The sequence below is a fragment of the Pezoporus flaviventris genome, unplaced genomic scaffold (genome assembly GCF_033815535.1).
Source record: "Pezoporus flaviventris isolate CSIRO_AGI_PZ_B2104156 unplaced genomic scaffold, CSIRO_AGI_Pfla_v1 ptg000047l, whole genome shotgun sequence".
NCBI classification, from domain to species: domain Eukaryota; kingdom Metazoa; phylum Chordata; class Aves; order Psittaciformes; family Psittacidae; genus Pezoporus; species Pezoporus flaviventris.
Window position 1 is genome coordinate 8,893,323 of NW_026892595.1, and position 25,009 is coordinate 8,918,331.

At 38.6% G+C, this 25,009-nt stretch overlaps 1 protein-coding gene across 1 annotated transcript; it reads right to left on the reverse strand.

Moving 5' to 3' along the window:
• Nucleotides 1-775: 775 nt before the first annotated feature.
• YME1L1 (YME1 like 1 ATPase) lies at nucleotides 776-24,039 on the reverse strand. The gene is made up of 19 exons (XM_061468190.1): nucleotides 23,755-24,039; nucleotides 20,574-20,705; nucleotides 18,411-18,573; nucleotides 16,276-16,374; nucleotides 14,565-14,674; nucleotides 13,293-13,443; nucleotides 13,091-13,198; nucleotides 12,058-12,140; nucleotides 11,142-11,232; nucleotides 10,448-10,600; nucleotides 9,079-9,211; nucleotides 7,826-7,888; nucleotides 7,026-7,138; nucleotides 6,506-6,661; nucleotides 5,597-5,748; nucleotides 4,618-4,744; nucleotides 4,445-4,518; nucleotides 3,766-3,852; nucleotides 776-2,656 (listed from the first exon to the last, which is right to left on the reverse strand). The coding sequence occupies exons 1-19, from the start codon at nucleotides 23,782-23,784 to the stop codon at nucleotides 2,513-2,515; spliced, it is 2,169 nt and encodes a 722-aa protein (XP_061324174.1). The 5' UTR covers nucleotides 23,785-24,039; the 3' UTR covers nucleotides 776-2,512.
• Between the last annotated feature and the right edge of the window lie 970 nt (nucleotides 24,040-25,009).

Genomic DNA, 25,009 nt, shown 5'->3' on the forward strand with positions numbered 1-25,009 from the left:
GCCATGGCATGACCAGGCAAGGATGCACAATAGAGAATCACACCCTTACTGAGGACAAAGTGGAAAAGCAATTCAGGTTTAAGCTTCATAAACTCTACTGTGCTCACCAGTGACAGCCCATCCTGTGACATGTCGATAGAACAGAGGAGCTCTCACTGAGTAAGAGCTAAGACTGTAAGAGGTAGTCAGCATTACAGTCAGCAGCATTACATTTCCAACTTACTTCCAATTCTCTACCTCCTGCACCACCACCACCACCCCCATCAGTGCAGAGGGAATGGGGGCTGTGCTCAGTTCATGATGACTCTGCTGCTCCTTCCTTCTCAGAAGAGAACTCTTCACACTCTTCCCCTGCTCCAACACAGGGTCAGTCCCTCTCATGGGAGGACAGTTCTCCACAAACTTCTCTTCAGCTCCTGGATGCACCTGAGAACACCAGTGCCTAAAATAGGTAAGTTTCTTTGAAACTCCACAGACAACACATGCACAGAACCATGTAGGTGCATTAGTGAGGTCTAACTTATTTTTCTCCTTCAAAAGCTTCTTGCTATATGCAAGTTAGACATCACTGACTTCCACCTCAACCAGATCATCCACTACAGGTTTTGGGGACTTCACAAGTGAAAAGTTTTTTCACTTTTGTTTCTAAATGCAGATTCACATTATTTAGCTGGAAAGGTCCTATTCAAGTCCCATTACTGAAGCAGCAATTGAAAAAAGATTTGAATTCCTAGGGAGAACATCCCCTAGAAATCTAAGCAGAGAAAGTGCAATTTGGCTGTCATTCTCAAATTTATTTACAAGTTCATATGTTTCATACACCTCAATTTACACAGTAGGGAACTTAGTATTACATTTTATAGCCATTTACAGGGAATAAAAAGAAAACCAATATGCATAATTAAAATTAACCTTTATTACTTCAAAAACAGATGAAAAATTTGCAGTATATTTGTTGGCATAATCCTAAAATACATGTACAACTGTAACTAGTCAGCCTACACATTTGGTATACTGGTTTATAACATTCAGAAGTTCTCCCACACTGCACTGGGATGTCACTAGTAAGCTGACAAAAATAGGCAAATAGAAAGTCATCCTGGTTTTGAAGGGGGGAAAAAAAGCATGTGCTTTTACTAAAAGACTAGGTTATAATCAAGCATTACACTCAGAAAACTGTAAAATACTATTACTTCTAGTTTTAAGTGTAGCTACCAATTTCCATTCACATTTATTGGCACCAGCCCAACTATTTTAATGTTCAATATAGTAACCTCCAACATCAGTACACTCATAAAGGCCCTTTCTGCAACAGAAGTCTACAATTAACTGTGCAGAAGGATTATGATCAAGATGTGTTATTCCTAAAAACCAGTTCCATGATACCAGAATAATACTGGCATATGATTGTTCGCAATTACTTCCACTTGATTGGAAACTGCTTGTTCTCAAAACCTTTTTGTTACCATCTCAGGAGTTCCAGAGGTTTCTGTAAGGGTTGAAAGACAAGGTTTTTTCCCCTACCTCTACTATAGAACAGAACTGGGAATGTTATTTGAAACAACACATGCTCCAAACATTTTCCGAACTACTCTTCAGTGAGCAATATTACCCCCTTGGAAGAAATCATCTGTTGGATTATCAAACGCCCATACATAGTATTAGCAGAATTTAGTTCTGTAGACTCTCCAGCAGTGTAAAAGCACTGTCATCAAAGCACTGTTATCCATTTACCGCAGTAATAAAAACTCTAAGACTCTTGTCAGCAGCACATCAGAGGTCACAGGTATTTCTCTTATCCCTGCCATGGTTCTGCCCAAAACATGGTCCAGAGAGGCTTAGCCACATTTAGCCTGTTGATTTTGCATTACAGATTCTCTCCCTGCCATACATGTGTGTATTTTAACCCCAAGAGCACTGAAAACACAATCATACTGGTTGTCTAACATGAAGTTTCAACACTTCCCTTTAACAGAGATGCACTATGTAGCCGCTTCACTCTTAGTCAATGCTTTGCTGCCTAAGAAGTCTTTAAAAGTGACCTCTAGCTTCAGAGTATGAGCATTAGACAGACTAGTTAACGAATCAATCTGTCAATCTGTCACACAAACATTACACAGCATGTATTGTGGGGTATCACTTCAAACACACACGCAGCAGCATAACCCAAGCAGCTCTGCCAAAACACACCAGTGTATCTGCATGTTTTTATTCTCAGCTTCAACACATTTGACTGAACCAGAACACTGAATTCAACCCTGAGTTTTATCCTCCTGAATAACTTATTGTGGGAAGAGTAGCAGGACCAGAGGATGAGAAACTTGCTTTATTTTGTGTGCCTTATTTTGATGAGACACAACAAACAGATGAGTAACAGAAGCTCACAAGAGACAGAATATTAAAAAGTCGCTAATGCCATACACATCAGGAAGGGAAAAAAAGGCTCTATGCTGCGTAAGACTACTGCACTGCTAGATGTACATTCTTCAAATTACCAGCATCCCAGAAGTTATCATCTTACTTCTAGTTTTTTTCCCTCTAGAACAATTTGGATTTCTTTGGCATCCAAAGTCTCATATTTCAATAAAGCTTCTGCTAAATTCTTGTGTTCTTTTGCATGGGTCTTCAGGATGTTCTTTGCTCGCTCATATGAGTCCTAGTATTAGGGGAGGCAAAAAAAAGGTGGAAGGAGATTATGAGTTTAGAACAAAAAGAACTGCAAGATTTCACTTTAAACATCATTTCCAGCTTGAAGCAAGCATCTGAAGTGCATACATTCATAGCTAGCACAGCTCTTCTCTCAAAGATTTAAAATCTAGCTGGCATAAATCAAAAAACCCAAACAACAAATAAAAAACAACACCACACTTGGTGCCACCTTTGCATTTTGCAGAGGTAGGGACTAAAAAGAAAATCCTGAGAAAAACCTTAGTACGTATGACTTAGAAAAGACTTACTAGATTTCAAAACTTGCCAATTGATGTATTTGATTTTACATTATAAGCAGTGTTATTCAAGGCATGTTCCTCAAAGACTCTAATTTTTAAGTTTATGAAACGCTCAAAGTATTAATATGTGCTTTTAGAAAGATGGAAGATACCCAACAAGTTACTAGTTGCTGCAAGGGGATGCATGCTGCCAGCACTGCCAGCTTCAACTTTAACTTCTAGTTCTACATAGATGGTTCTTAAGTGACCAAGTCAGCTCAAAAACAGCTACAGCAAAAAGGTGTTACTAATTTAAATGTTATGAAGAAACAGTTCTCCTGCCTGTACCAGCTCAGATTACCAGAACAGCCATCTGGAAGTTCTGTGGTTATTGATGTTACAAACTTCCCCAAGCAGCTGGTACTGACCACTGCAAGGAACAGGCTATTGGAAAAGGCAACTCTCTGATCCAGTATGGCCACTCCTGTGATTCTATACCAAACCATCTAGCTGCAAGTTATGAAATGTGGAAGTAACAAAAAACATTCTCACCTGTTCTAAAATATTTTATGGCTGTATTTTTTTTTCCTATGAACTGAATAGGAAAAATACAAATCCTGACCAAACATAAGAGGAAGTCTTCAAGAGCATATTAAAGAACACAACACCATCAGCTTGTTTCTCATCACTTGTCCATGACAATAACCAAGAAGTTTTCATATGCAGGGATTTAAACTTGCACCTACATTAAGTAGGTGTGAATGCTTTCATCCACCTATTTTCACCAATACACATTTACCAAATGAATGTATCAGAGTGGAGGAGGAGAGAACCTTACCCGTAGAAGTGTTCTTACTTCCTGTTCAATTGCAGATTGAGTTTCAGGGCTAACTTTCCCCGCATCAGTATAGGTCATAACACCAAGCTAAACAACAACAACAAATACCTTTATCTTGCCACTGTTGCAGTAACACACATAAAACACTGTTAGAGCTTCATCACCTATTGTTTCTATGTGCTAAGTCAGTTGTACGCTTGTTGAAGTGCTTGTAACAGAAGCAAAACAAGAAGCCTATTCATCAGCTACATAGTCAGTGCAGAGTTCTATTTCAACAGGTCACAATACAGAACCTGATTAAGCATTTTCTTATTAAAAAAAAAAACAAAACAAAATCCTAAACTATTAACGTTTGGGTGGGTAATAAAGATGACTAAATAAGATTCTTTTAGAAATCTAGAAAACCCATCATTGGTGTCCCAACCCCCAAGATAATCCTCTATTCCAAAAGAGATTTAATTTTATTGTAAGCATTTTCTGCAGACATTAGTAACTTCCAAGGAAATTCTGAGGTGAAGATCTTGCAGGGTGATTTTTAAACTGTCAAAGGTTTTCTACTTGAGCTCTCTATAGCAGGGACAGCCAGAACTACCTAGTGTCTCTGATCACTGACAAACTGACATTCAGTTACAGAACATTCATTTGTATCAAACAAATATTTAAGGATTGCTGATACTACCTTCTCGCTCATTCCAAATCTAGTCACCATCAGTCTGGCAATTTTGGTAGCATTGTCAAAATCACTGGAAGCACCTAGATAGAGAACAGAGGTAAGTTATGTTACTGAAAGCAAGTTAAACATGCCAGTCCACAGCTTTGATCACAAACACTTTTAACTACCAATCAGCTGACCTGTTGTGATGTGATCACTTCCAAATATGAGTTCTTCTGCTACTCTTCCTCCCATACAGACATCCATCTGTGCAAGCAGCTGGGATCTAGTTTCACTCCATCTGTCATTTTCTGGGAGCAAAGACACCTGTAAGATTCAGAACTGTGGTCAGGTAACAACAAATGGAAGAAATACTGAAATAACCTGAAAAACATTCTTGTTTATATCCAAAAACAGATATAAAGGCTTTCATGCAACAGTGTGAATGCTCTGGGCCTGCTCCTAATCTGGACACGCATCAGGTTTGCTTGGAGGTGCTTAGTCTACCAGCTGAAATAGCCTCCTACAGGCCACAAGCACCACTTAAGCAACTTAAACCTACAACCAGAAGAAACAAAACAACCTATTCTATTAATTTCTCCTTACTCCCTACACTTGTATTGAGCACAAATGCACTTGCCTGGAGTATTCAGGCCAATGGCTTTCTTTAACTGAACTTTATTAACATTACCTTCAATAAAGTCCAACAGAAACAGACATTAGAGGTATTTTTCTGTTCAAATGCTTGGCAGCTGAAGGCGGAATAGAAAAACTTAGGGATATCTATGCTAGAAACAGTAGAAACAAGGTAGGTAACCAGTTAGATTTAGAAAAAGTCACACTGGGCAAAGAAGAACTTGATACAGGATGTCTGTGTTAAAAGCACATTTGAGCAATGCTTCTACCTTCCAGTTCTTTAGATATTCTTCAAAGTTTTGCTGTTGCGAGCTATCTGAACTGCAGCAGAATCAGACACACTTTTATTTCTTTCCTTGTATATATGTACTATCATAGCAGCACAGGCTATTTAGAAATGGAGAAAGAAAGCTTTCTCCATCACACAGAAAACATGACCAGAAAGTTTTCCAAGAGACTGTTACTACAGCCTGCATTAACATAATTACAACAAATATTGTTGGCAAATTCTTCACCAATATCAAAACAACATAAAATAGTCACATGTCCAAGTGTTGTTCCTCGCGTCATGATTGTAGCCTTGTTGATCGGCATTGCATCTTTGGTGTAATATGCAATGATAGCATGTCCAGATTCATGGTAAGCAGTGATAGTTCTGTTTTTCTCATCAATTTCTACACTTCTACGTTCAGGTCCTTAAAAAGAGGAACATAAATAAACTTCTCTTTTACAGGTACCCACCACAGTCCACACATTGCATACACTCACATTACATACACTCAAACAGAGCACGAAGCAGCTGAGGAACAGCATGCAAGCAAAATTAACACTCATTAACTGCAAATGTTTATGAGTAGGATTTTAATGTCTAAAATACACCCTAGAAAGAAGCTGCTTTTAAAGGAAAAGGTTTAAAATGCAGTTTAAGTATCTGAGAAAAATCCATTTCTTCTCTCAAGTATGAACAGACCAGATTTTTAGTGCGTAAGCCTCAGATGTTTTAGTTCTGTGTTATCATGTGACAAGCTAGTAAAACAGAAGTTCCAGGTTTCTGGTCTTTTATTCTCCCCTTTAGGAGTAAGTAGGGGAAGGGTAAGAAATTAAGCCTGTGTCTTCCACTATGAAGTACAACATGCAGCAATTCTGATTAAAAAAACAAACAAAAAAAAACCCACGAAGTCTTAAAGAATGAATTCTGTATTAGATTTTACATACTACTCTCTGGTCTCAAAAGGTTCTATTCAGAATTAGTTACCAGAAGACTTATTTGTTTAAAAAAAAAGAAAAAAAAACCAAACAGAACACCAAATTAAAAAAAAAAACAAATAACAAAACCACCCCTAACAAATCAGAAGACAACAGCATAAAAACTCTTTGTCTGCAAAAGTCTTAACCACACAAGAAAAACCCTGTGTAGTGTAACATATATGTGTCTTTTGTATAAAGCCCTACCCATTAGAATTTTGTCCTTGGAGAATTCTAGTTCTTTCATGGTTACCATATCTTTTCCATCAACAGCTGCCTTTAAGGCAGCTTGATTTACAAGATTTTCAAGCTCTGCTCCAGAAAATCCCACTGTGCCTCGTGCAATTATTTCCGGATCTACAGCTGTGGAGAAAAACAAACTTGTCATAGGGTCCATGCTCCTCCTGAAAAAGTTTTTATCGTGAAGGTATATCAAGAAATTATCAAATTTTAAACAAAATTCATGTTCTATTAAAAATAATGAGTTAAATAAAAAATGTTCAGCTTTAGAAGAGCTGAAGTCTAATTCTTAAAACACAGTAAACTGCTGGAGACTAGAAAGAAATACTGCCTCAACAAACTTGTAACACTACATACCAGGCAATTTTTGTATTCTTGAGACACACAGTAAAGCCACAATTGCCAGTGGAATAAGGACTAATACATGAGTGGGCTGATTTAGTATAACAACTGTTACATAAGGTGTTACAGTAAAGTACTTACTTACATGGATCATACTTTATTTTATTAAGGTACCACTTCAGAATTTCTGTACGACCTCTTACATCAGGCTTGGGAACGGTAACTTGCATATCAAAGCGACCAGGACGTATTAAAGCACTAAGGGAAAAGACAATTTAACACACTTACTTAAAAATGCTGCAGTAGAGTGTTACTAACATATTTAAGGAACAAAAATCTATCTGGTATTTCTGAAGACATCTACACAGACTATGTCTGGTGCACAAATGCAAAAAATACATTTTTCTTAACTTTTTGTAAAAAGACAGATGAAAGATGTATAGTACCAACCCATTCTAAAGGGTGTTTTGGGTTTGAAAAGTCTGCATTGTGAAGAAGGAATGGAGCTGATCAACTTAAGCAGAAAAGCTTCCAGAAATTTTGGGTGCTTAGAAACATGCTACTTATTTCTTCATATTTAACTAAACAACCTTTTAAATACCCCAAACTGGTCAAAACACATCATTTTTAAGGGGCGGGGGGGGGGGGTGTGGAATCAGCCACGGGACACTGGAGCAGGCTGCCCAGAGCAGAGCCCAGGTGGCGGCTGCTCCATCCCTGGCAGTATTCAAGGCTGGATGGGGCACTGAGCAACCAAGTCTACTGGAAGGCATCCCTGCCTATGGCAGGGGAGCTGGAACTAGGATGGTCTTTAAGGTCCCTTCCAACCCAAATCCTAATCTGATTATCATACACAATTTTGAAGTTGCAGTGTTTTGGGGGTTTGTTTGTTTCTTTGATTTTTGAATACATACTGTGTAAAAATGATCAATTCATTATACTCACTTATCTAATGCTTCAGGGAAGTTTGTTGCACCAATGATAACAACACCTTCATTAGGTTTAAAACTGCATGGGGAAATAAAAAGGTAAGAACTTTTTTGTTTTGGAGACAGAATTTACACCTTTTTTTGTCAATAACTTATCCAGAGAAGAGATTCAGAGCAGCCCTGCAGAGAAGGACTTGGGGGTGCTGGTCGATGGGAAACTGAACATGAGCTGGCTTCAGTGTGTGCTCGCAGCACAGAAAGCCAACTGTATCCTGGGCTGCATCAAAAGGAGCGTGACCAGCAGGTCAAAGGAGGTGATCCTGCCCCTCTATTCTGCTCTCATGAGACCTCACTTGGAGTCTTGTGTGCAGTTCTGGCGTCCTCAACCTAAGAAGGACATGGAACTGTTGGAACAAGCCCAGAGAAGGGCCACGAGGATGATCAGGGGACTGGAGCACCTCCCGTATGAAGACGGGCTGAGAAAAGTTGGGGCTGTTTAGCCTGGAGAAGAGAAGGCTGCATGGAGACCTCATAGCAGCCTTCTAGTACCTGAAGGGGGCCTATAAGGATGCTGGGGAGGGACTCTTCATTAGGGACTGTAGTGATAGGACAAGGGGTAACAGGTTCAAACTTCAACAGGGCAAGTTTAGATTATACATAAGGAAGAAATTTTTTACTGTTAGCGTGGTGAGGCACTGGAATGGGTTGCCCAAGGAAGTTGTGAATGCTCCATCCCTGGTGGTGTTCAAGTCCAGGTTGGACAGAGCCTTGGGTGGCATGGTTTAGTGGGAGGTGTTCCTGCCCATGGCAGGGGCGTTGGAACTAGATGATCTTAAGGTCCTTTCCAATTGTAACTATTCTATGATTCTATGATTATTTTGGATGACCTCAACTAGCCAGTCAAAATCATGCTATCAAACAATATGACATCCAAGCATGACCATGTTCAGCCCAGCAACTGGTTAAAAACATGTCTGGATCTGAGCTGAACTTCTTCCTTTAGATATGTAGGTAGCCTAAAAAAAATGAGCAATTATAAAAATAATTGCAGTTATTGTGCTACTACAACTCCAAAGCTTCCATATGCTTTACAGTAAGGCCATTAATGCTACTGTTGGCAGTACTAGAAAGCGGTCATAAAAGCATCTTTAATTTCTATTCTTTAAAGCATTAAAAAAAAAAAAAAATTACAAAAGGAAGAAAAATTCACCCTAATATTCAAAATAGTCAGTCAAGGACCTTCTGTGCCCTCAGAATCCCTATATTTACCCATCCATTTCAGCAAGAAGTTGATTAATGGTCTGTCTTGAATAGGGATGCATTGGAGATTCAATTCTCTTCCCACCAACAGAGTCCAACTCATCAATAAATATAACACATGGTGCATTTGCTTTTGCTTCCCCTGACAGAAGAAAAACAGAAGGACAATTCAACCACACAAAGAGTGTATCATAGGACTTAAGATTCTACTATTTCTATTACTCTTGGATTATAAAAAGTTCTATTTGATTATCACCAGAACTGTCCTGATTTTAGCCTTAAAAAATATTCAATCTATTTCTCAAACGAAGTGATGCAAAGAGAGGCAAGGTTCTTTATCTCTACATCAGCTTATTGTTACCATGCTACAAGGCATTACTACTAAAATAGGTACAAAAATTTATTGTATTTTGCATCCACTCCCTACAGCAGCGTATTTCATAGGCTTGGGTGGTAGACAGCATTGAGGTATTAAATAAAAATAACATGAAATGTGATGGTATTAAAAATATAAAATAAAAAAATGCAATAATAAACTTTAAGATCAATGACAGATATATGCATACCAGGATGCAACTCATGTCACCCTGCCAGACATATCTGTAAAATATTAACGTACAAGTCAGTCATCTGAACCTCTGTAGTCAACAGAAAGTAATGCACACTTAAAGGTACAACACGTTACAGTTTGCATCCCCTTGCACGTGAAGCAAATCGCATTTCTTCTACAAATGCCAACTAGTTTCCTACATTGTATATGCCTGACAGCATCAATCTTCCATTTAAGAGAAAATTGGATTCCCCCCCTCCCCAATAATATTTATGTGCATACTTCAAACAGAAAGCCTCTTCTGTTAAGGTTAATTTGAGAAGTTTATAATGTCCTTCTTACTCTGGGCCCATTGATGGGTGTGAGAAAGGACATCTTAGCCCAGTGCTACACTGTGATGCTGTAAAGTTCCCATACAGATTTAAAAAAAAAATAAAAATAAAAATTAAAATATGAGGGAAGTAACCGAGAAGGTTAAGGTTTTTATCTTAAATTTACAATTAAATTCAAATTTACAATAATTTACATATGACAGTAAGCAAATTACAACATAAATTATTCCATTTATTTTACAGGACACTGCATTTCTAATTAAATTACTTCTCTCTAGGAGTGCTCTAACATCAGTTGTAATTCTTCTGTAATTTTGCCTGACGGGCAAGATTTTACAGTTAACTCATGCTCACAGAATTCTGAGATCTACCTCCACAATTACTGTTTTATTAGCCTCATATCTTACTGTCCAGTAACCAGAACTGTACCTAATCAACAAGGAATGCTTAATCTCACATATGAAAACACTTCAAAACCACAGAATATTTAACTTACTGAATAGGCTTCGGATGCGACTAGCTCCTACACCAACAAACATCTCATCAAACTCTGATCCAGATGCATAATAAAAGGGAACATCAGCCTCACCAGCTACAGCCCGTGCAAGAAGAGTTTTACCCGTACCAGGCGGTCCAACTAACAGAATACCTGAAAAGACAAACAAAACCCCAAATAACAAAACCACCAAACCCACACAGTCTTATTACACAGGTACTGTTTCTTCCATGCATTAGGGGAAATAATTTACACTTGACTTCATAAGCATCCCTTTTCAGGTACTGCTCATCACTTGCCACCTGAAGAATCTTCCTATAACAAATCTAGATAGATGATGATCCATATTCAAACAACAGACTTGTAAGGCTATCAAAGAGAATACTTCAGGCTTCTGTATCTATTAATAAATAAGCTTTCACAACTCTTTGAGGATTCATTTGTTCCTCAAGTATTTTAAACAAACAAGGAAATCCACTACCCATGTCTAATATTATTTCAGCATTTTTCCAGATCCAAGCTAAATAAAACAGTAGTATTTAGGCCCATTTTGTTATATACTTTTCTGATTCCCTAACTAAAGGAAAAAACATTCAAAAGTTAGGCTGTAAATCAGTCCTTCAGTACAAAACAAAGCTACAAAGACAGCCAAAGTGACATATGAATTTTACTTCTGCTGAGAATGAATTCTTACCTTTTGGAAGTTTACCTCCCAGTACAGTAAATTTATGTGGGTTTTTCAAGAATTCCACAACTTCTTGCAACTCCTGTTTAGCTTCCTCAACCTACACATAAAAAGCATGCCACAAAATATAACCAAGCATTTCTACAATGCGTTTTGTAGGCAAGTTTTGTATTAGAGACTAAGTCTCTGAGTATTGATCAAAAATACACATCAGAAAGAGGAGAAAAAAGTGTACCACAGAATTTCTGTGGATACCAAATGTTCATGAATTTAATTCAATCTATTCCTAGAACTGTTCATAGGAATCAATAAATACTAAAGTTGTTAATACTGAAAGAATAACCAAACGGTTCAAGACCTGATCTGACCGACAATACAGAATCAAAACTACTACATCAAGATTAGTCCAATTAGTTAAAAAGAGATTAAGTCTATTTGCCAAGGGAAAGGAGAGGGGGGGGTCCTCATTTGGCCACTGACAGCCAAAGAACAGCTGAATAGAAACAATAAAGCTATCCCATCAGCAGCGACGTGGCCACTTTTTTCTGGGAATCTCTGTATCTCCTGTCCTAACATCAGAAATCTGACAGAGATGGTACTAAGAAAGAAATGATCAAATGGCATTACCACCTTCTTGTACTGGTCAACTTTTGCAAAAAACAGATTAACATGGATACTTATGGCCTGGCTTTTGCTATTCTAACCTTTAAAATTGCAATTCAGCAAGTCAGGAATGCACTTTTTATAAGGTATAAAATGCCACAAAGATACCAGATAGAACAAGAATGGTTAAAACCCTCCTTCATCTTAGGTGGTCAATATATACCAGGCTTCTGCTCACACAAAGTTTCATGGACAGAGTAAACATTCTTCAGGCTGACAATGATTAGTTAAGCAGAAACTCAGACTTTACTTCGGAACTTACCCCTTTTACATGTTCGAAGGTGACATTTTTCAACTGGATTGGATCAACTGCAGCATCAAAGATACTCGATGTTCGAAAGCGTACTGATAGCAAACAGCAGATGATGAACAAAAAATTTACCCAAAGTCACTTTATTCCACAATGAAATTTGCACTTGAATGCATATCACCATTAAGCCACTAATTTTACACCTGCCCTTTTAACAGGGCATGTTTCCATTTACAAGTGCCCAGCAAGAATTAAGTTTTATTTAAACAAAGAAAGGAAAAAATATCTGTAAGTTATTTGGTGATGTCAGAATCACAGAATCCTAAGGGTTGGAAGGGACCTCAAAAGATCATCTAGTCCAACCCTCCTGCAAGAGCAGGGTAACCTAGAGTACATCACACAGGACCTTGACAAGTGTCCAGGCGGGCCTTGAATATCTCCAACGTAGGAGACTCCACAACCCCCCTGGGCAACCTGTTCCAGTGATCTGTCACTCTCACAGTAAAGATGTCATTAGTCATCTGTAGTACAGAAAGCCAGAAGCTTTCCCTCAGTGTTTCTGCACATAACCTTTCTTGAGACCCAAGCTCTAATTTAGCATGAAGTTGAAATTCTCTATTTATGTTAGCTCAGCGTTTGATCATTCCACTATTCCCAACGGGTTTCTAAGATGACAATTTGGCCTGCAATTACCTAGTTGCTGTAAACTAAGCTGTGATTACAAACAAAAACCAAACTGCTGACTTAGATAACACATCATCTAAATTCAAAGACAAACACATAACTCGTGAACAGTCTGACAACTTCTCCGTCTGGTTCCATGTAATTGTTTCACCAAAGAAACTGAAAAAATTATACCAAGAGACAACTTTTTGTCTCCATAAACGTTTTGGTACACCATTGTCTGAAAGGCTGTACACAAAAGCAGCAAACACCTCTTCCCTGTCATCCTAAAACTATCATAATCAAAACACATTTAATTTGTGCTAAACCTGCCGGAAGTAACAACACAACAGAAACAATGCAGGAAAAAAAGTTAACTAACCAGCATCAGAAAAGGAACCTTTCCCAGGTAAAAATGATGAATATATAGCAAGGTAAAAACAAAGAACAAAAAGAAAGAAAGAAAGCAAACGTGATCTTCTCAAGGAATCTGTAAAAGATAATAAAAAAAAAAGTTTTAATATGGGCTGAAATAAGCTACTTTCTGAATGCAAAGACAAAATACATGAACTAAAACAACTTACCAAGTGTTTTTTGCAGGAATACCTGTGCTTTCAAAAAGCCTTCTGCAAAACCAGTTTTAAAAGCATCCTGGTGTGCCTCTGGGATGTTTTTTGTTTTCATTAGTGCATCCAAATTTTCAACATCAATCCTGCGCTTTCTCAGGATAAAGCCCTGAAATATTTTCCACGTTAGCATGCACTGAGTTTTGCTACATAGTTAATTTGCTACCATGTTAGCATGGGTGAAAAAAAAAAAAAAAAAAGGCACATAATTCATGTGCTATGGGGTTAGTTAGATGACACAGGGCCCTAGTTTGAGTGTGGAATCACAATGGCTCCCACAGGGACACCCCTGAACAGGTCCGAGCCCTCCTGGTCAGAGCCCAGTTTCAAATAGAAAACACAGCCAAAGGCAGATATGTACACAGCTAGCTTTGTACATGGGATACACTGGGAGTTATTAGCTTAAGCTTTTTGCTTCATTAAATCAACTTAAAACATATCTTTGCAAGTACAGCTCTGACAGAGCCTAATACATCTCATATACCCTAACAAATTTAAGACTAGTACTGAATGGAGCTAGCTCTGCTTTATCTTCACCCACAGTATACCTAGACCACAGATGACATAACATACATATGCCTAGAAGAAAGAAGAGTTCAAAGCTAATTTACACACAAAAGTAAGATCAAATGCTTTAACTAGCCTGACTTCTGTACAACCAATCAGGAGCAAAGATTATTTCAGTTAACTTGGTTTATTAAGTCCTTTGCTACTCCAAGCCTGAAGTCATCTGCCAAATTAAAAGTATGTAAGTGAGTTTGTAACTTATAAACCCACCGAATTTCAAATTTTTGTATCTTAAAAATATACTAGCGACAAGTAATGATATTTTCTATTCTGAAAACATCAATCACATGTTGAACTGCTTAAAAAATGCACATTCTTGTATGTTAAACTAACTGTATTTGTTTAAACAGTTTCATTCCAAGCTATTTTTTAAAGCTACAAAAACAGAACACAAAGAATTTTATTTCTAGAATTTAAAACTGAAACCTACTGAAACTACTCTCCTAAAAAAATTCAAATAATCTTTAGAGTGGTGATATATGAAGCAAATCTACGTATTAGTAAGAAAAAAACACTATGCTGCCACTAGCTCAAGTTTCAGAATTAGGAAATTTTTTCACACAAGTAAAACAAAACACCCTTGGTAAATTGTGAAGGTTCATTCAAGAGAAACAGATGGCCTGAATAACCCCAAACCAACTTCATAACGTTATTTGTATTTACCTTCAGAATTGAAGAAAGTGAACTTTTTGTTTCTGTGAATTGTTCAGATGTTGACTGCAGGCGCCTTGCTCTTGATCTCAAAGTCTTAAAGTTCCGTGTTTGTATGTAAACTTAAAGTAGTAATAATCAAAAAAAGTTAAAAATTATCCACAACTACCGCTAAACAAAGGCCTAAGAAATTTCAGACACTATTACATGAAAAATACTATTGTGATTGAACCGAATATAATCTTCCCAATATATCCGTAGTAAAAAGTGAAAAGAACTGCAAACAGCAATATGTTTAAGATGCCTGACCAAAAAAGCAAGAACAGCAAACTGTATGAAAGACACCTCTGTATTTAATAGTAATAACTGGATAAATAAACCAATAAATTTCAGTATTGTAAATGTACAGTTAAGTAACTGTGAACCATGTCTGTAACCTGAACTCACAAGCAAACTACTGACTGTTTCACTGTATTTTCCCAATATATTTCTCTGTTAAAAGAATCAGGAGTTCATGCAGTGAATTACAGGTAACTGCCTAACCCCATCACCATCTCGGGGAACAGAAAAGGCATACAGCCGAATTAAATCCAGGCTGGCTGACAACCATGAAATATTCAGAAGTTAATCCAGAAGGATGGGAATGAAGTTTCCTATTCCAAGATAAGCTTTATCTAAAAGCTCAGCTGTGATGGAGATTTTATCACATAAACAGCAAAAGCCAAGAATATTTACCTTTTTTCACAACTACATGTAAAAATAATCACTAGTACCAGTGAATTATATAGTTTTCACTACACCTTCTATTATAGAATAACACCAGATAAAAGGAACTTCTGGAAGTGATCTAGTCAAAGCCCTACCTTCAACAATCAATCAGGTACTGCTGGACTTTGTCCAGCTCAGTTTTGAAAATCCCCAAGGATTAGGATAACCTCAACACTCCAGGCCACCTGTTTCAGAATTTAGCCATTCTCATTGTGACAATTTTCCAAACAAGAATTTCCTTTGCTTTTACTTGTAATTGCTGCCTCTTCATCAAGATGTACAAGAGAAGGGCAGCTAATATGGCTCAAATATCATTTACATCATTCCTTGACTTCTCTTCAGCTAACTTTAAAATGTTAAAGCTTCCCCTGTACATTAAATGCTCAAAAAACTGTACCCTTCCTTTTGTCCCATCACTGAGCGATAGGATCCATTTTGTCAGCATTTCTCTCAACCATAGGACACAAAACCAGACACAGTATCCAGATGTAGTATCAAAAGAACTGAATAGAGGACAATAGCTGAACTCCCTGAGCTCCTGATTATGTTCCTGTTAATGAAGCCCTGTTGCTACCCATCCCATCACACATCCAGGAATAGTTTAAACTAGTCATGAAGCACCTTAGAAAGTTCATCTGGATGAGTAACAGATTCAACATACTTATTGATTCAAAAGCAGTCAGCTCATTATCATCTTTTAAGAATATGAGCCAGAGATAATGTTACCTTTGAACAAGATTCTATAGTTACACAATGTTTACTAACTTAATTCTGGAAACATACTAGTCAAATGCAAAAATAACTTCATTATTTAAAGTGTTAACATCAATATAAAGCTCCCCCTGGAAGTTTACAGTATTTCCTGAGTGATGCCTCTAAGACAAAAGTAAAAATACTTTCCCAGAATAAGAAGATACTATAGAGATTAAAACCAGTGTAGTTTATTGTTTCATACCTGGCCAACTCCGAACATCTGAACAGAAGTTTTGGAGGGGATTAGGATGCTGTCTGTACAAACAAGATGAGCGCAAAACACTGAAAACATCCACGAAGCCTGTAAAAAGATGCAGCAAAATATAAATACACCCAATATTAAACAAAACTAAACAATATTAAACAGCTAAACATTTCTTCTTCCAGAGGATATTAATTCTATTTTACTGTGGCCCTTCAGGCATCTGTAATTAAACTGTCATGAAGCTGAAGGACCAACATTCAAACATTTAGTTCCAAAGGCTTTAAAGAACAGATTGCTCAGTGGCACTTTAAAACAGGCTATGTATAAAGTATGAAAAAATTTTAAACTACACCAAGTCTACTTAATTGTACGGTCCTCATTCAATACAGAAGCAAGAAGAAACGAAAGAGGGCTGTCATTTATCTGTTGTACAGTTACCAAAAGTTAAGAGAACTCATCCCATTTAGCAGGTGAGAATTATTTAAGAAACATCAGAGACCTGGGGAGGGGAAAAAAATTGAGGCCAACCCTACATATGCTGTCATCATAGTAATTCAGAAGCTAATGTAATCGTAAAAAGAGTGAGGCTTATTTTTTGGTTTATGTATTCTGAGAAAGTTATTACATCAATTAGACATATCTAGGGTAGCAAAAAGAACCCTGAAAGTTCTTAATATTTTTTGAAGTTATATGATTGTAATAACAGCTTACAAGCTACCAACTGAAATGCTGAAGAACTATGGGAAGAAGAAAAAAGTATTAGCTGTTAATTCTACAATACTTTATAATCCATTATCTTCTATACCATTGCACATTAGCTAATTTAATATAATGTGATTATGAACACATTAGTTTAATAAAACAGAAGTACTCTCCTGATTTCATGCAGAAGTATATGCACAACATACATATATCAATAGTAAGTCATTCACAGCCTGCAGTGTCACCTACACAAAAGTACCTTCTTGAAGATTTAGCATCTCCCTCGCCTGTGGCAGTTTTCCACCTATAACCTTGCTTTGACAACCAGTCCGGTAAGTTTCCAGGTCAATCCAGCAAAGCTCTGAAGAGTTTGCAAGTCTTCTTAACATTTGGGAAACTGCCTCTGGGCCGAATTTTTTTATATCTAACATCACAGTGCAATTTAGTACTTCTTCTCTAATAGTAGCCCTGAGATACTACACTTCTTTTTCTCCCAACTGCAATACTATATAGGCAGTACCTCAAATGTTAGCTATAATGCTTCTGTTTCCAACACATTATTGAGCACCTACAATGGCCTTGCTTCTTGTATTTTAGATTAATCCCAACAAAGCATCTTTAACTGTTAAGGAACCACGCTTTATTTCAGTAATTAAATACTCTACATGGACTGTCAACAGTGTGCCACCCATAATTCCTTTCTAATTAAAGTCCTTGTATAATGTTCCTTCAAGCAAAAAACCTTTATGTAAATTGGAGATGTTCATGACTGCGTTACGCTCTTCATCAGGGACTGTAGTGATAGGACAAGGGGTAATGAGTTTAAACTTAAACAGTGGAAGTTCAGATTACATATAAGTAAAAAGTTCTTTGCTGTGAGGGAGGTGAGGCACTGGAACAGGTTGCCCAAAGAAGTGGTAAATGCTCCATCCCTGGCAGTAGTCAAAGCCAGGCTGGACAGAGCCTTGGGTGACATGTCTAGTGTGAGCGCCCCTGCCCATGGCAGGGGGTTGGAACCAGATGATCTTAATGTCCTTTATAATCCTAACTATTCTATGATTCTATGACTCTATGTTAGTGTATTAGTAAAATCTCATTTCTTCTACTTAGTCAAAAAAATCACAGGTCATCCTTGGGAGACAATGCACTTGTACTACAGCTGAGTTCAGACAATGTTAATAGCAGCCAAATTCAAATCTGAATTTGCAGAAACAATTCCAAAATCCAGGTTGAATTTTCTCAAAATTCCCAAGATTTAAAAGCACTACTCTAGAGACAACCTGTGCACAATGCAAAAACACATGAATGCTATTTTTATTAGAGCTTTTTAAAACTCTCAAGTTATCTACAGCACAAGACATTAAAGAACAACTGTGTTCACCTTTACAATTTATCTCCAGTTTTCATAAGCACTTTATCCTGAAACATACCATGCTTATTTTCAAAGAAGGATTCAGCAGAGATGTACGATGTATGCCACTGTGAAGAGACTTTGCTTTCTAGACAGTAGCCAGGAAGCAACCTGCTCACCAATTCTTTGAAATGGTTCGCTTTCAGATCAGACAATCCCAGATCTCTTAAATTAAATACAGACTGAAAAACAGAAATAAATGTTCAGAATTTACTTAAGATTACCTTAGGGGGAAAAGTTTAAGAATAACTGAGTTAACTTTTTGGCTCAATACAGCATCTATATTTCACAGTTCAGACTGAAACAAAAATTTCTAAATGAAATTAAAGGACACAATCAAAGAAAGAATATTTGCTACTGTCAGTACAGAATAACTTTTCCATTTGCACACACTGATATGTTAACTGTCACCATACATTTATGACAATGTGTTTTCTTTCAGATTTAGTCTTTTTAACACCATTCTGCTCCCTGATTGAAGCACAGAAAAAACACAACACTTCTAACTCTCTATACTCTTAATGATAGCGCAAATACAGAGTGTGAGGGGCAACGATGTACAGCAATAGCCACCCATTATGTTTGTATTAAGTGAGCAAATAGCAAAATCCCCCCCAACCTCTTTTTTTTCTATTAGTTTTTTGCTACCCTTTTTGCAGCTAGTGCAGATGTAGCAGCAGCACAAAGACTGGATACTCTACCCAGAGTTAAAACCTTAAAAAGCCACAAGATATGCAGACACACAATAAAAGGCAAAAGTTTCTATGGGGTAAAGGGTAAGTACTAGGATATGGGATTTCCTACAAAGCAAATTAACTATTAAAAAAAAAAAAAAGGATAGAAGTCACATACACTTGAGTTACTAAAGAAATAACCTCAATCAAAGTAATTTCACTCTTGTATTTTACAGATAGGAGAAAAACTTTTCAGGAAGAGTATGTTTTAAGAAACACATATTAATTTGGACCCTTTAAAATACCTATCAGCATTTGACTTTTACACGTTTGACTGGTTTAAAGGAATAGCTCAAGCCTTCCTACTTCAGCTTAATAGCTGTCTGGGAAAGTACTGAAATGCTGGGGGGGTGTTAAAAAAAAAAAAAAAATTAGATAAAATGTGCATTTCTTGTGACCCTTCAGAACAGGTTACTACTTCCAAACACATAATTAACTTTGCAGCAGAGAAGTCTCACTTTCTCAAATGATGGTTTTTGCCACAATAATAGGTCAGCTTTATTTGATACTAGAACCGCATTTACTATGTCAGTACTTGCTGATTTAACATTTGAACTTAACCTTTATTTAAACTTATTGTAGTCTAATCAACTTGCTTTAAGAACTTCCTTTAAAAATCCTTTGAGAGACTTTTTTAATTCTTATTTTTATACTTTTATCATGCTTGGAGGAAGCAAACAGGTGCATGATGAATCAGAGAAAAAATATTAAATGTGAAGATCCGTTTGTATTTAAAGGAGACTCTTGCTGAGTAGAAAGACAAATATAGAACTGGATAAATGAAACACATTTTTAGTTTTATTCAATAATCCAGATCTCCCACTGAAATAAATTTTTATCACCACAAGCAAATAAGGGATCACGAAAAATAAAAAATTTAAAAAAGCCCCAATGGAATCACAGTTTTGGACTTTCTGTATTTTGATTTTCAACATGAAGAACAAAAAATGCCTAATGAAAATTTAACATATTTTCATAGAAAAATAAGAATTCATGCAAATATTCTATTTAACATCTTAAAAACCCTCAACACATTTTACGTTACAGCCCTTTTTCTTACAAGCAATAATGAAACAAACTGTGCTGGAACTCAGTGAGTGAAAAGATAATAAGAGGTTTATTAACAGGAGTGTTATTGTTACTTCAAAGAAAGAAACCTTAAGTTGAAACTGAAAACAAATCCCCTCCTCATTTGCAAATTAGTATCAAGACAAGTACTAGTTTTTTTTCTTGCTAATGAAGTACTGTATTTTTGTGGAATCCTTAATGACAAAGCACTGACCAAAGTTCTGCCAAAAAGTTACATCTATGTGTTAATGTTCTGTTTCGTTCAGTTACATTGCATTGTTTTATGAAACAAGTCAAATACTAAATTCCCTTAAGCTAATAGTATTCAGATTTAGTTCAGTTAAAAGCAAATCACCACTTTTCCCAAAGGTTTTTAGTACCTCACTCTTCTGAGGATCATGCTCTGGGGAAGTGTCCCTCTGAACAGGATGTACAGATGCTGTGCTGGTAGTAGTAGTGGAGCTTTTTGGTGAATGAAAGGCATTAATAAGGTGACTCAGAGGAACAGTAGCCTAGAAAAAAAAAAAAAAAAAGCTTTAAAAGCTTTTTTAGACTATTTAAACACACCCCCCCCCCCCATTCCAAACCCTGACTTATAACCATACAATTTGTACACTGCCTTCCAACTGAGGACTTCATAATAAAGCACAAGAAGTTAGCTTCAACACCACAGTGTCAGATAACACCTCTAAAAGAAAAAACAAGCAACCAAACAAGATGTTAAGCAAGTTTACATATGCATGACAGATTAGCAGACCATAAAGCTTGGGGGGGGGGGGGGGGGAAATGGCTACATTTCCTTATTTTCAAACATAAGCATGGTTTAAAGAAAGTAATTGCCAGATTTCAAAATAGAACAGTAGGTATAGATCATCAACATTTAAGAGATGCAAAGACTGCCCTTGATTTGCACTTAAGCCAATGTTCAGTTACAAAAAAAGATAACTTCTTACTGCTATACAAACATACGTATATACTTCCTTCAGAATATTTTTCTGTTTTTCCTTTTGTTTTTAATGTATCACTTGTTTGCTGTGTTAGATACGTACTGTTGCAACCAAGCAACAGAACAAAGACTGTTGTGTCTTTGATAAATATTACAAACTTAATTACTTCACAAAACAAAACCTTGTGAAAGGATGTTTTTCCCTTAGTCACCATGCTCCCATTAAGTCAATTAGCTAACATCCCAAACAGTTGTGTTTTCCTCACACAGCAATAAAAGAACACAAAAAAAGGAAACATAATCAATATGGGGAGAGAGGGAAAACAATAGCAAATTACTTCTACTGAAATGCCTTTCAAGCCCCCATGGCTTGAAATTAAAACCTGTTTACAGTTATTGTCACTTAGGCACTTCTCTTTGGAAGAAATGTTCACTTAAAATATTCCCGATTATTGATGTCTGCAAGACAAAGCTAAGATCATCAGCCTGATAAGACTTCACAACACAGCACAGCCACATAAGAGAAGTAATGCTCTCTAAACATGAACAGAAAGAAACAGAAGAAAAAAAAGAACAGTAAATGAGGTACTCCACCTATTTAGTAGAAGGCCTTAATTTCTGTTTTTAATATGAAATATTGTAGTATAATGAATTTTACATTATCCCTGGACAGATATCCAAGCAACAGATCTCATCAAGCTTGTTCCCTTGAACAGAAATCTCAGTGGCTGCTTTTGAATAGCACAGAATCATGAGGATTTACCAACATGTATGTATGTTAATGTATGAAGTAGTACTTTCGTAACTGGAAATATCTATCTTTTTCCCTAAATTATACAAGATATTCCCCAAAGTTTCCTGTTTACTTCCTTGGGATCCGACTTTAGCAACATACCTAGGCATCAAACTATCCTATAGAAAGCATATGCACACATCACCGTCAATTCTGCAGTTCAGCAGCACTCAGTGACACCACCTGATGAATCAGAGTATAAAAGCCTAGATACACCATGTATCAGGGCTCCTACTCTAGCACATGACTATGGTGAATATATGGTTGTCCTGGGTTCAACAGTAGCAGTCATTTTCTCCTTCTTAGTAGCTGGTGCCGTGCTGTGTTTTTGACTTTCGGCCTGGGAGCAGAGCTGATAACACCAATGTTTTTAGCTGCTGCTCAGTAATGTTTACTCTGACCAAGGACTTTCTGAGCCTCATGCTCTGCCAGGGAGAAGGAGAAGCCGGGAGGAAGCAGAGACAGGACACCTGACCCAAACTAGACTAAGAGGTATTCCATACCACAGCATGTCATGTCCAGGATGCAGAACTGGGGGCAGTTACCCGAAGGGCTAGTTCACTGCTCAGTCGGGCTGGGTATCGGTTGGCGAGTGGCGAGCAGTTGTATTCTCTTCTCTTGTTATTTCCCTTATCATTATTATCATTGTTGATAGCAGTAGTGGTTTGTGTTATACCTTAGTTACTGGACTGCTCTTATCTCAACCCACCCGTGGGAGTTACATTCTTTCGATTCTCCTCCCCATCCCTCCAGGAGCGGGAAGAGGAAAGGAGGCGGGAGTGAGCGAGGACTGTGTGGCTGATTTATGGCAACTTAAACCACAACAGTGGTACAAATAATTCCAACACTCCCAAAATGCCTCAATCTTATTACGTGTCACAGAGTTGGAGTGCAACTCTGGCTGCTAGAATGACACCCAACCACAATATCTGACTGAGCCTCTGCCTATGGCAGAGGAACATCCTTCCACAAGAACTTCCATCTCTGTGTTGACTAGAGAGAAGATTAAGAGGGACAGTGCTGTGAGAAATGAAAACTGCCTCAGAATTAATTGTCCAAAGTTATAATTAAACTCTTGGGAGTTTGTATGATAAAACCATAAAGCTTGCAGAGGTCAAAGGCAGCATGCCAGCCACTAACCACACTGACATTTCACTATGCTAACAAAAGCAATTAACACATTCTCCACATCCGGCAAGAACAACGGAATTCCACTGTGAAGTAAGACTATCACATACAATCCCCCTAGCTCAAAACATAAACCACACTGGTTCAGCTCAAAGTCCATAAACCCCACTAGTCCCATCAGACTCACTAATAAAAGATGACTTCCTGATTGCATCCAGACTGTTCTGTATAACAAATAATTGAGGGATTTTTCCTTCACGAGCTCTTCCAATGCCTATGTTTCCTTTTGGTTTTCACAACCACCCGTGACAATCAACAGCACAGTTTAACTTCAGCTTTAATAACACGGCCAAAGCGCCATCTCCAGGCCACGTCTTCATTTCATATGTGACAAGCTTTTACGTTCTCTCCTCCATTTACGTACTTTTTTCCACAAGGTAAGAACCCTCGGCCACCGTAGCCCCTACGAAGCCGGCAGCCCCTCGCTACGCGGCCCCCACACCCGCTCAACGCTCTCCAAATCTCCCAAAATGTGGCAGCAGGCTCTCGGCTCAAGCCGAGGCCGCAGACCCGGGTCTTCCGAGTGCCTCCGGCCGCGAAATGAGCTTCCATTGGGAAGGGAGCCCCACGCCCGCCGAACTGCGCAAGGCCACGGCCCGAGACCACGGCCGCTACGCTCTGCCAGCCACCTCACCTGAGGCTGCACGGTTGAGAACGAAAACATCCTCACAGCTGGGACGGCGGCGGCGGCGACCACAGGCGCCTCTTCCGCTTCCCAGCACAGACGTAAAGACTGTGCCCGCCCGTGAGTCTCCGCCGCTCAGCCGCTGTGGCAGCCGCCGCCGCCGCCAGCAGGAAGGCCCCGCGCTTCCACTGCTCGGTAAAATGGCTGCTCCCTACGGCGAGCGGTGACAGGCCCAGAGCTGGCCCGGAAGGGGCTGGAAATGGTAGACCTTCCGGGCCGCCTCTCCCTGCCCCTTCCTCCCTGCCTCCCTCCGTCTCTTTCTTCGTCTCCGCGAGCAGCCGTCGCTTAGTAACCCGTGCTGTCCTGGTTACGCCGTTTAGAAGGTCTAACCATCAGTTACCGGAGGAGGAGGCGGGTGAGGAGCAAACCACCCTCCCGGGCAGACCGGGACCGGGAGACGCGGCGGGGCCGGGGCAGCCCCGCGGGGTGCCGCTGTCGCCCGCGAGCGGTGGGCGGCCAGAGCTGGGCTCCTCACCATTCTTAACTAAGGTGGTTAGTTAAGGCGAGGAAGGGTGGCAGGCTGGGGACAGCCAGCGGGACTGGGCACGGGGCGTGCTCAGCGCTACCTTCCTCCAGATACCTCTGCAGAGGAGAAGGTGCTTTGGGCCCTAGGGACTCCTCTGGACCCCGCACACCAGGCTGCTGCTCAGGCCAAGGTTGGAAAGGGCGCAGCTCCACTGTGCCCACGTCAAAGCGTGCCTGGGGAGCTGCCACTGCAAGCACAGTGCTGTGTGTCTACCAGCTCGGCCGGGCATCACCAGGAGCAGCACCATCAGTGTAGCTGCTGCATGTGGGTGTAAGAATATGTGTCATTTAGGTCACATCCCGTACAATCAGTACTGAAGATGCCATCCTTAAGCACTGGAAATATTTTCAGGGAGTTAAGAGTATACCACGTGTAGGAAAAAAAAAATGGAATCAATAACCTAAATACTATTATTTGCATTCAGTTTAAATGTCATTTAAACAGACATTACAGGCACATTCATCTGTACAGGGCAGAATTTGGTCTGATAATCATGCTTTTTCTATGCCTTGTACTATTTTTTTCCATGTGCTCTCCAATTATTTTGGAGGTTTGTTAGCATTTTCTTTCTTTCATCTGACTGCTCTCTTCCTTTTCTCACTGAAAGTGCTATCCCACACTGATTTACCGCAGTCTGGATCAGCGCAGCCACAATGCTGCCTTCCCCTGCCTTCACGC

Bases quoted from the DNA above. Each gene is read 5' to 3' on its own strand.
- YME1L1 (XM_061468190.1), bottom strand. From the start codon at position 23,784: ATGTTTTCGTTCTCAACCGTGCAGCCTCAG. The intron at 16,375-18,410 runs GTATGTTTCAGG...ATCTTTTTACAG, and splicing joins CTTCTTTGAAAATAAGCATG to GCTTCGTGGATGTTTTCAGT. The intron at 2,657-3,765 runs GTAAGGTTCTCT...CCCTAATACTAG, and splicing joins AAGTAAGAACACTTCTACGG to GACTCATATGAGCGAGCAAA.